Below are 12,558 nucleotides of genomic sequence, written 5' to 3' on the forward strand. Positions count from 1 at the left end.
ATCATATTTAAACAACAAAACTGTTTACAAAAAGTCAACATATGCGCGCGTTGTCATTGTCTTTTCATTACGCAGCGCGCGCATTTGAACCGCGAGTGAGAGAGGAAACCACATATCAAGACATAGGGCTCTATTTTGACGGTCAATGCGCAAAATGGCAAAGTGCAGGGCCCAAACACTTTCAGGGTGTGACAGAATCCATATTTGCTAATTTAGGATGGGAAAATCCACTTTGTGCCGTGGCGCATGGTCTAAAAGGGTTGAGTTTATTTTCTTAATGAGTTATAGGTGTGTTTTGAGAATAAACCAATCAGAGTCTCGTCTCCCATTACCTTTAAGAGCCAGCTGCGTCGCGCCATAAGCGCATTTGCTATTTACATGACGTAAAGTAAGTGGAAGTGGAAAAACTGAGCATTTCACAAGCAAACAGTTAACAGTTTTTTTTTTTTTTTTTTTTTTTTTTTTTACATAAAACAGTTAAACAGAGCATCTACTGAGTGAAAATGAGAGATAATGGAACTACTTTCACTTTCGCTCTTGGATAGGGAAACCTTTACGCACAGACATCAATTAGCCTATTAATAAATAATTTTGTTTGTTAAGCGCAAATATTCGTTTCAAAACTATTTCTAAATTCAGTTCTAATTTCCAGCAAACAAATAAATGAACAATAATAACGAAGTGTGCTCAAAAACCTGAGTTATATCCTAAAACACATGCTGTGCCCCATATGGTCTAAAACCTGCAGGTGGGCAAATCTAAGCTTGTTTTTAATAAAAAAAATTATAAATATGGATATAATTAATAATACTGCTAATAATAATAACATTATACAAAAGTTAATTGTCATTAATGAAATGATAAAGCCTCGCGAGGTGAAGAAGTTAAAAAACAGTGGTTTTTAAATTTATGTAGGCTAGAAAATAATATGTTTTGTAATATTTTAATCCTTTAAATATAGCCCTATTCTTAATATTTGAATTTTTTTATATGTAAAGATATTTGCTATTGCTCTACATCTTGTGTGTAGGCTATTAAGCAGTGTGTAAGCGAGGCGCAACTCTGCGCTGGACTTTCGACCGGGTTTGTTTTGGTCTAATGATAAATCTATTATAGTTTCTTAAAATAGCAACGCGCCAGCAGTGCGCCTCAGAACGCCACCCTTTTTAGACCAGAACGCCTATGGGCGCACATATGAGCGCAAATGCATTTGCTAATTAAACAGCGTGGCGCAACGCCTCAAAACGACTCTTGCGTCAAGCTGAAACTACCAAACAAGTATTGCGCTGCGCCTCGCGCCCCATTGCGGGTTTATTATAGGGCCCATATTCTTAAAAATAATGATTTCTATTAAAAATGTAAAATGGTTTTGTGATATAAAAATAACAGCGGGGCATTAAATAAATGCATATTTTCCGTGGAGCGAGCAATTTGAGGAAGTCTGCTATTTTTATTTGACGGAAGAATAAAAACATATGATTGGAAAAAAACAGCCTATGCCGGTTCTTAAAAAAGCTTCAGTCAGTGTTATCATTCTGTAATCTAAATTAATCAATTAAGTGAAAATAATTTAGGGAAGGCCAATTTATTTTATTCATTTTATTTAGTTCATTCTGTTTTTCTATGCTATTGGAAACACTGCAGGTGCGTGATGCTGTTTTGTTATTTTCTGTTATTAATATGTTAAAAGAAGAGCATGTTAAAAGAAATCAGTATTTTAAAATGCAATATTTAATGTGTCAGACACAAAATAGACACGGAAATATTTTTTTTTTTTAATTTTACATTAATTTGACCAGTTAACCGTTAATATCCAATTAACGAGTGGCGGTTGTCGCTTAGCAACATTAGCTAAAATGAGCATCCCTGATGATATCGCAGAATGTCACACAGCTATCAGCCAATCAGATTCAAAAACCAGACAGAACTGTTGTGTGTGTATAATATGTATATATGTGTGTGTATATGTGTGTGTGTGTGTGTGTGTGTGTGTGTGTGTATATATATATATATATATATATATATATATATATATATATGTATGTATGTATGTATGTATGTATGTGTGTGTGTGTGTGTGTGTGTGTGTGTGTGTGTGTGTGTGTGTGTGTGTGTGTGTGTGTGTGTGTGTGTGTGTGTGTGTGTGTGTGTGTGTGTGTGTGTATATATATGTATTATTATTATTGTTATTATTATTTTATTTTTTTAATAAAACAGTATATATTTTGCTTGCCCAGGATGAAATGCACACAGACAGGAAGCAGAACTACCACACTTTAGGGAAGCAAACACAGGATCTTCAGAGTTCATTAAAGCTGTCGAAACACATCCAGGCCTTCAGACCCACAGAAGAGTCAAGCAAACACACCAGTGTCATTCAGCCCACAGGGTTAGCAGTCAGTGCTAAACCACTGGCTCTAGTGACGAGACACAGAGACACCCCGTCCCATAAAGACTCAAACACTGACCTGCAGCCATCACCTCCTAAACAAGCCGCTTCTAGCCCTACAGCAAAAACACCGTCTGTGTGTTCCTCTCCTACACCTCCGGCCTGCGGATCCAGGAATAACCTCAGCCTGAGCCTTCACCACTTCAGCAAACAGGTGATTGAAACAGAGAGATGGAAAGAAAACTTCATTGAACATGTACACATAGACATTTCCTATATACTATATAGCTGCAGGTTAACAGTGGGGAAAATAAGTATTGAACACGTCATGTTTTTTCCTGGGAATAATATTCCTGAAGGAGCTTTTGACACGGAACTTAAGAAGATTTTGGTAAAAACCCAAACAATACAAACATACAAATAAAACAAAACAAACAAATCTGGATCCGAGTTGTGTGTAATAACAATGAAATGACAGAAAGAGAAACTGCTGAACTACTGAAATGTGTTTAACACTTTATATTAAAGGCTGTTTTGGTGTTGCAGCTTAAAGACGCCTCTCATATAGAGAATGAAGCCTTATGCATTTCTCAGGTGTCAGTTTTACCCAGACTTGAGTGTCAAAATCTTGATGCTCCTGTGGGTCTCGTCTATCAAATCTGATCTTTATTTTGTGTTTTCAATTGGATTGGAGTCAGGTGATTGGCTGGGCCATTCTACAGCTTGATTTTGTTTCTCTGAAAGCATCTGAGAGTCTCCTTGGCTGTGTTTTGGATCATTGTCTTGCTGAAATGTCCACCCTGGTTTCATCTTCATCCTCCTGCTAATGTAGATGTTGGACTGAAGCAGCTGATATTCATTTACACTGAGGAGGGCCAGAGGGTTGCTGAAGAACTACTGAGAGATTTAAGCTGCTGTCTGGGCTTTCACTACACCTTTCTACACCTCCCTTTCTTCATGTGTTCAATATCTTTTTCCTGCATCATTTCATTTTATTACACATTACTTCATTTGTAAACTAATTAGTTTAGTTTTCTTTGTATATATGGATTTCTTTGGTTGTTACCAACATCTAGTGAAAATATCAAGTCAACGACACCTTTAGAAATATGTTTTCTGAGATAAATGGTGACGTGTTCAATACTTATTTTCCCTGCTGTATAATAACTTTAACTGTTAAAAAAGCTACATTATCAGTTACTATTTAACTAAAGTAATTAGTGACTATTGTATATGTTGTGTGTGTGTGTGTGTGTGTGTGTGTGTGTGTGTGTGTGTGTGTGTGTGTGTGTGTGTGTGTGCGTGTGTGCGTGTGTGCGTGCGTGCGTGCGTGCGTGCGTGCGTGCGTGCGTGCGTGCGTGTGTGTGTGCGATTGTGGTATTTCAGGGGTCTTAAACTCAAGTTGTCAATCATTGCTGTGGCTAAAAAAATCATAGAAGGGTCATTTTAACATTCAAGCACAGAAAGAAAGTGCAAACCTAATGTAAAATAAAGTCTCAATTTGCAATAATTTTCCGTTAATTTATGTTAATAATTTGTTTTTATTTGTTTGTTTGTTTCTTTTTAGTTTTATTTATTTATTATTTGTTTTAGTTTTGTTTGTTTATTTATTTATTTTTTATTCATTCGTTTATTTAAATATTTGTATTTATTTATTTTTATTTTTTATTATTATTCATTTATTTATTTATCTTTTTTTTAAAATAATTTTTATTTATTTATTTTTATATTATTTATTTTATTTATTTTTATTTTATTCTTATATATATATATATATATATATATATATATATATATATATATATATATATATATATATATATATATATATATTTATTTATTTTTTTATTTTATTTATTTATTCATTTATTTAATTCTTACATTAATTCTTTATTTATTGTAGAATCTAGAAAAATGGTAAATATGAACCAACACAACTGTCAATTTTCATAATAATAATGAATGTTTTAATAATCAGATCATATTAAAATGATTTCTGAAGAATGATTTGACGCTAAAGGCTGGAGTAATGATAATAAAAAATGAGGCTTTGAATCACATAAATAATTACATTTTTAAATATATCCAGACACAAAACAATAATTGTAGATTGCAATAATATTTCACAACATCACTGCAACTTTGCAGATAAAATATAATCTTTTAAAACCTTATTTGATCAGTAAGTCTTTACAATTTGCATAATTCAGTTCCACACTTTATTATGAGAACAATTTTGTGCAATATAATAAATTCAGCAAGATATTACTTTCATATGTGTTCCAGTATTCATGCGTATGAAGGCAGCATTCACTGATTGACAGCTCAAATAAATAACAGCATCTCTCTTTCCTATCAGCCCTCGCTACCTCAGGATCTGAAAAATGAAGTACAGAGAATCCAAAATCTTCCATGCAGCAATCCATTCCTCAAAACTCTTCCTACCGAGAATAATCATCATCATCCTGGTGAAGTACAGGAGGCTCCTCTCGCCCTCATTACCAAACCTCGCTCCCATAAACCACTGCTGAAAGCCACAAATCCAGCAATTAGCAGTCCTATTAATCTCAGTACTACAACACGCAGCTCTGCTTTACCCAAACCTGGCCAAAAAACAGGACAGAGGATTATAAAGAGGGAGAGAATCTCATTGGCGGAGAGCATTATTGGGGCGGAGTCTGAGCTCATGAATAATAAAGACTCTGATGACTCGTTAATGGAGGACGAGGATGGAAATGACGCTTCAGATGACAGTGTTTCAGGTCAGTGGGACGTTTAATTATTCAGGGTCCGGTTATAAAACATTTGAAGGTGAAATTATAAGTTTGTAATTACATTAAATTAAAATGTGTTTAAATTTTTTTGTTAAAAAAGCCCTTTGGGAAATGTTTAAAAGGTTTTAAATTCCACAGGAGGGTGAATAAAAAATACAAAATAGGAACTAAATTACAAACTGTGTTTGGAATCATTCTCTTAGGTCACACTTTATTTTGATGGTCTGTTTGTTGAATTTAAGTTGCATTGCATCTACATGCCAGCTAATTCTCAATAGATTATAAGTAGACTGTAAGGTTGGGGTTGGGGTTAGGGTTAGTGTAAGTTGACATGTACTTGCAAAGTTTCTTAAAGTCAGTTAAATGTCTGTTGAAGGAGCAGTATCAGCAGATATTAAGCAGACAGTCTATTAATACTCAAATGGACCATCAAAAGTGTTGGACCATAAAGTGTTACCTTTTGTTACTTCTCTCAACATTAAAAATGTCCTCACTAGTCTGTATTGGCCCTTTAATAGTACATTTTAATAATTGTATTTTTCATGCAAGATTCTTTGACTTAGTTGATATTTAAAAGACGATCCATACACTCACTGGCCACTTTATTAGGTACACCTTATAGTACTGTTTTGGAATCCTTTATTTAATGCCATTAATCCTTCATGGCACAGATTCAACAAGGTACTAGACATATTCCCCAGAGATTTTTCTCCATATTCACATGATAGCATCACACAGTTGCTGCAGATTTGTCGGCTGCACATCCATGATGTCAATCTCCCGTTCCACCACATCCCAAAGGTGCTCTATTGGATTGAGTCTGGGGACTGTGGAGGCCATTTGAGTACCGTGAACTCATTGTCATGTTCAAGCATCCAGTCTGAGATGATTAGCGCCTGGTGTGGTCTTCTGCAGTTGCCCATCTTCCTCAAGGTTGGACGTGTTGTGCATTCAGAGATGCTTTTCTGCAGTTTCTGAAATACTCAGACCAGCCTGTCTGACACTAACAACCATGCCACATTAAGAGTCTCTTAAATCCCCTTCCTTCCCCATTCTGATGCTCTGTTTGAACTGCAGCAAATCGTCTTGATCATGTCTACATGCCTAAATGCATTGAGTTGCTGCCATGTGATTGGCTGATTAGAAATTTGCGTTAACGAGCAGTTGGACAGGTGTACCTAATAAAATGGCCCGTGAGTGTATATTAAAAGTCGAATAGCTAATTGCTTAGTGAGTTAAAAAAAATTAAATATTGTTTAATAATTGTTTTTGTTTTTTTGCTACATTATATTATTTATTTAAATAAATATATTTGCACACTGAATTGCACTATATATATATATATATATATATATATATATATATTTGATCCGGCACCCGATTTAACCGATCCTCCTCCTCAAATACCCTCCTCCCCTGTCCTCTGTTCACCCCCCCACCCCCTCACTTTCGTCGTTTATCCGCAACAACCCTCTGCCATTCAATGCATCCCGCCATCCGCCATACAATGTGTGATGAATGACACAATTAGGTCAATTAAAGTTGTTTCATAAGTGATGAGTTGTGGACAATTAACAGATTTTCTCCTGTTTATTGGTGTGAAGGTGCTTAATATAGTCTGTTTTATAAAGAAAAACTGTAAACAATTTCATATCATTTTCTTCTAGACTCTGACAGCAACTTAGAGAGTGATTCTGACGATGAAGAGCTGGACACAGATGTAGAAACGGACAGAGCGCCACTCAAACTCAGCAAATCCTCAGCATCTGTGCTAGACTCCTCCTACAACACTAGCCCCACCCCGCTCAATCTGCAAGTTCATAAGACCTCCATCGCAGCCACGCCCACCATTGTGACCAGCTCTGGGAATTCAGCCAATCACAATTCATCGTTCTCGCCTTACAGTGTGACCACACCCCCAGGTAGTGATTACTTCATTTCGACGGCAATGGTGCAAATACAGTACTGGACAGAAGTGCAGGATAATTACTATTATTTTAATGTTTTGAAAGAGGACTCTTATGCTTGATTCACACCAAACACAAAGAGAACATCGCGACACTTGCTCCAGATTATTTGCAGGATGTTTTTTTTTTTTTGCTTTGCACACATTTGTTTTATGAGCAGAAGATGCAATTGAGGTGAATGCTGCAAGTTTACCATACATTTAATGTCATTTGCACTGCCTGGTTGAATTTAGCCTTTATTTGTGGTTTGCATTAACTTTGTCATCTACTCGTGCAAATATTAAAATTAGAAGAGACCAAGAGAATATTTTTAACAAATTCATTCATTTTCCTTCGGTTACCACAGTGGAATGAACCAACAACTATTCCGGCTTATGTTTTATCCAGCGAATAGCCTTCCAGCCGCAACCCAGTACTGTGAAACACATTCATTTACACACACACTTATACACTGCAGTCAATTTATTCATTGATTAATTTTCTTTTTGGCTTCTTCTCTTTATTAATCTGGGGTTGCCACAGCGGAATGAACCACCAACTTATCCAGCATATGTTTTACACAGCAGATGCCCTTCCAGCTGCAACCCATCTCTGTGAAACATCCACACACACTCATTCACAAACATACACTACAAAAAATGCAGCTTACCCAATTCGCCTATAGCACATGCTTTTTAAGCATATGGGGGAAACCGGAGCACCTGAAGGAAACCCACGCCAACACAGGAAGAACATGCAAACTCCACACAGAAATGCCAACTGACCCAGCCATGAGATGACATTAGGTGAACTAAATTCACCGTTGTGTATCTGTGTGTGTGTTTGAATGTGAGAGTTTATGCGTGTGTCTTAGTACTGAGTTGCGGCTGGAAGTGCATTCCCTGCGTAAAATATATGACGGAATAGTTGGTGGTTCATTCTGCTGTGGTGACCCCTAAGAAATAAGAGACTAAGCCAAAGGAAAATGATTGAATGAATAAAAAATGAATGCTGTTTTTTTTTTTTACTTTCTAACAATCAAAGAATTCAGAAAAAGTTTATACAAAAACATTACACCAATAATGACGTCATGTTTAACCATAGACTGTAAAAGATATGGACTTAGTATCCGTGACGTTACCCATAGGTTTCTGAAGAACGCAAAAGAAGCTACAAGTAGGCGTGGCCATCCTTCGCCTTTTTTTCGTGCGTCATTGCACCAACCGGGGGATACCACATAAGGGCAAAGAGGTGGAACGTGAGTGGAGCTACAGATGCCTGCTAGCATTTTGCTTACCCAGGCTTTTCTTTGGGAGAAACGCTTAATGCTTCACAGTGTTTACTCCAGGATTTTTTCCAACTGTGGAGGCAGGGCTTTTTTTGACACAGATCTACTAACTACCTGCGGCGTTATTTCAATGACAAATGTCGTGAGCGCAGTATTAGAAGTCGAGATCGCATTTATGTAATAGCCTACAGCATGCGGATCTCTTTGCTTGCGTGCAGATTTCCTCTGCTCGTGCACAAAACTTCTTGCACGCCCTCAAATATAAGCCGCTTCAAGAGCGTGCAGATCTTGTGCGCTTTAAAATAAATGCTCCTAAAGTGTGATTTAGTGCGTTTATGTAACGAGTATGTCTTCAGCATTTATTAGATTTGCTTTGGAATATTTCTGAATGTCTCTAATAGACCTACAGAGCGATATTAATGCATCCTGAAGTAAAGTGAAACGGCTATATCATGTCGTGTTTGCTGGCCTCAGTCTGTCAGCACGTAACCTTAACGGGGTAAATAAATAATGCACAGCGCTACTACAGTTACAGAGAAGTTCGCTCTGTTATAATTCACTCATCTTTTAATACGTTTTGGTGCGATTATTTCCCGCTAATAAAAAAAATAAAATGTTTTGAATGAGAAGCTGTAATGTAGCCGTGGCAGGATGAATTTGGTCGTGGCGCCCCGCCATGGAAGAATGAATGTAGCTGAAACAATGCTTCATTACCTGCGACTCGTTTGTGTTCTGACCATGTGATTGGTTGTACACTTTATCAATAAAGTGTTTAGACTTTTAAAAACACTGCTTTAATACATTGAGCCACTGAGCATAGAGATGGTATAAGTATATTTCACTCACCTGACAAATAGAGGCCATGTGAATGTTTTGTGAGCACAATTAAGTGCACACAGCATGTCATATTATCTGATAATTGTAGGAAATAATTCCAAAAAGCAACTGACTGTGTAAAGAAACATAAAAGGCAACAAAAATATGATGAAAATGCAGAGTTCAGCGCAGGCACGTGCACACATAGGGCTCAACCTGTGCAGTTCACATGCCCTTTTTAGTCTTGGATAGAAAGTGCCCTTCCAAAATGATCAAAAGTGCCCTCGCGACACCCCCCTGCCCCTATACCCCCCATACCCCCCCTCCCCGCTCTTCAAAAATTTTCTTCTGCACATGCCCTTTGGACAGTCTCTGCACGGGCCTGGTTCAGCGTCTAATCAGCCGGAATCAGCTGAGGTGAAGTGACTGCGACCAGCGAGACTTAGCTGTCATTTAAGTGGCCACACCCTTAATTTTCTCACAGTTGTCATGGAGGGTAATATTAGCTATATGAATCAAAATCAATCTTTGTACCAGGCTGTAAACACTTTTTTTTCTGCTGTAAAGTTGGCCATTCTAACATTGGGCTGAATAGAAATGTGCTCTATATGGAGTTATGACTAGTGGATTTTCTATGAATTGCAGTTTCAATTCCTTCCGTATTTGCTTCACGAGGGAGAGTGGGAGGTTACCGCTTGTGTTAAATTGAAGGATTGAGAATAGCTGCTTAAAGTTGAACTTTGCGTGACAGAAATAAATGACACTTTAAAATATAATCACCTGGGGCCTCATGTGCTAAGACTTGCGTGGAAATCATACTAAAACATTGCGTACGCACAAAGCTGTAAATGTGCATACACAGAAAAAAATTCAGATGTATGAAACACTGCCTACGCCGAATCTCACGCAAATTCTTTTGTACATCTGAATGAACGTGAAACTGAGCGCAACATGCACGAGCACAAAACCCCTCCCTGCCTCCTCCCCCGTATGAATATGCAAATGACTCTACTTTGGCAAAACCCAACGAAAAAGCAAAGGCAAAAGCAAGCAAGAAGAGAAACTTTCAACAGAATGTGAATTGGAGGTGCCGCTTTCGGAGGTAGACCGGAGAAAAGCGGTGTTATTTGCAAATGTGTCCTCCGGAATTAACAACAAAAGAAAAAAATAGAGTGGGAGAGTTTAGCTGATGCTGTTAACACAGTTCTGAACATCGCACTGAGTGAATTAAAAAGAAATAGTGTGATTTATAGGCGTAAAATGTTGAAATACCTTAACAGTCTCAGTGGTGCAACTCGGAAAACGCATGTCATCATGTTTTGACACGTTCGAGCATGAACTCGGTTCGAATACAGCATCTGATGAAGTCATCCCCCCCACCCGCTACATATCCGATTTTACCAACTATTTATCATGAGAAAGACAAGTAGGAATCATTTATAATCTGTGCATCATATTTTATTTGCACATTTATTGAATGGAAATGTTTCTGATTCACGCATGCAAATTCACCTTCAGATAGTGTCTTTATAGAAATGTGCGTTGGAAAAACAGGCGACTGCTGCAAATTGTGCTTTAATGTTTAGCTGGTCAACTGCATGGTATGGAAACCTTACATACCTGCTAGATGAACCCGTCTCATACAGCTGCCATTGCAAGGCTCAAAGACACTTTGTAGAGAGGAATTTAACACAACTGCCTCTAGGAGTCGCCAATGGAAATAAAACAGACACGCACAAAAAATGTGCGTACGCCAGCCATGAAGCTGCCGTGAAGCTGCGCACATTCCCACGTTCAGTTCATTGTTAGTAAATCCAAACGTGAGCGATTCTGAGCGTGAAACTTGGCGTACGCAAACTTTTTGTGCGTACGCAGCGTTGATACATGAGGCCCCTGGAATTTATTGTTAATTCTCAGTATTACTATATTTATTGTGTACTTGTTTCTTGCGATTTATATATTTGTTGATCTGTCTCTAGGTAAAAGAAGAAGAGTCACAGATGAATCTGCATTACGAAAACCTCTAGAATATGGGTGAGTTCTTACTTTTAGGATTATTGCTGTCATACCTTCACATTTCAATTCACTTTTATTTTATTATTTGCATTATATTTACAATAACCTTTAAGGGTTAGAAAATGTAAACTATCCCACCCTCAATTTACTCACCCTCAAGGCACAGAGGTGTAGATGAGTTTCTGTTTTCAGTTGAATGCAATGAGAGTTTTTTATTATTATTTTGGGCTTTTCTTGCTTTAAAAGGGCAACAGTTGGTTTATTTTTAGCAGTAATGCAAAATATGTCCTATACAGTGCATCCATCCATAATAACAAATGTCTCACGCAGCTCCAGAAGGTTAATGAAGGCCTCTTGTAGCAAATCCATGCATTTTTCTTGGGAAAATATCCATATTTAAAACTGTTTTGTGTAACATTCATCATTTTCTTCTTTTGAGGTTCATTTTTTGCTGCATTAGTGCCACCAGCTGGACAGGAGAGGGTTTTTCTAGCTTTTAGGTGTGAAACGCAAGCACAGTCGCAACAAACATGGAGTTGCAAGTAATAAGACACAAACAAACACTCTTGTCTAGTTTTAATTACAAAAATGCTTGGATTCTCTAAAGGAGACATTTATTAACCCCTGGAGCCATTGCTGTTTTACTATGTTTTATCACTGTATATCATTATGTATTCATTTAGTCGTTTTCCTTTGGCTTACTCCCTTTTTTCATCAGAGGTTGCCACAGCGGAATGAACCGCCAACTATTCCAGCATTCACATTTACACACAGACACATACACCACGGCCAATTTAGTTTATTCAATTCACCTATAGCGCATGTGTTTGGACTGTCTGGGAAACCCACACCAACACGAGGAGAACATGCACAGAACTGACCCAGCCAGGACTCGAACCAGCAACCTTCTTGCTGTAAGGTGACAGTGCTAACCACTGAGCCACCGTGTCGCCTAGTGCTAAATAATTAAAGCAATAAAGTGGCTAAATGGAAAATTGCTAATAACAAATAGTTGGACAAACATGCTTAGATCAGATCAGCCTGTGGATTACTTACTTATAGCTTATAGATTACTTATAGATTACTTATATATTTTATTTATGCATGATTTCACTTAATGCATCTTGCCCATTAATGAAAGCTCTTTCTGTGTGCAGGTGGCAGAGAGAGACACGCATCACCAGCATATCTGGCCGTTTGCGTGGAGAAGTGGCGTATTTCGCTCCATGTGGTAGAAAACTCAGACAGTACCCGGATGTCATCAAGGCAAGACAAAAAAAACACCTAAAAGTTCAAATCTGTCTGTATTTGTTAGATTTATAGACTCGT

General features: G+C 37.5%; 1 protein-coding gene and 1 long non-coding RNA gene across 20 annotated transcripts in view; one reads left to right on the plus strand and one right to left on the minus strand.

Annotated features, from left to right (window-relative positions):
• Positions 1 to 12,558, plus strand: part of baz2bb (bromodomain adjacent to zinc finger domain, 2Bb) — a 129,454-nt gene that overhangs the window by 66,325 nt on the left and 50,571 nt on the right. For all 19 annotated transcript variants that reach the window (XM_087268425.1, XM_087268429.1, XM_087268438.1 and 16 more), the window contains 5 exons: positions 2,238 to 2,603; positions 4,749 to 5,151; positions 6,831 to 7,085; positions 11,193 to 11,247; positions 12,387 to 12,495. In XM_087268425.1, the coding sequence (XP_087124551.1) occupies positions 2,238 to 2,603; positions 4,749 to 5,151; positions 6,831 to 7,085; positions 11,193 to 11,247; positions 12,387 to 12,495 (1,188 nt within the window). The remainder of the gene's footprint in view (positions 1 to 2,237; positions 2,604 to 4,748; positions 5,152 to 6,830; positions 7,086 to 11,192; positions 11,248 to 12,386; positions 12,496 to 12,558) is intronic.
• LOC147835440 (uncharacterized) overlaps positions 1 to 12,558 on the minus strand; it is a 456,431-nt gene that overhangs the window by 31,641 nt on the left and 412,232 nt on the right. The window lies entirely within an intron of this gene.

The sequence above is a fragment of the Danio rerio genome, chromosome 9 (genome assembly GCF_052040795.2).
Source record: "Danio rerio strain M-AB ecotype USA chromosome 9, GRCz13ab, whole genome shotgun sequence".
Lineage (NCBI taxonomy): Eukaryota > Metazoa > Chordata > Actinopteri > Cypriniformes > Danionidae > Danio > Danio rerio.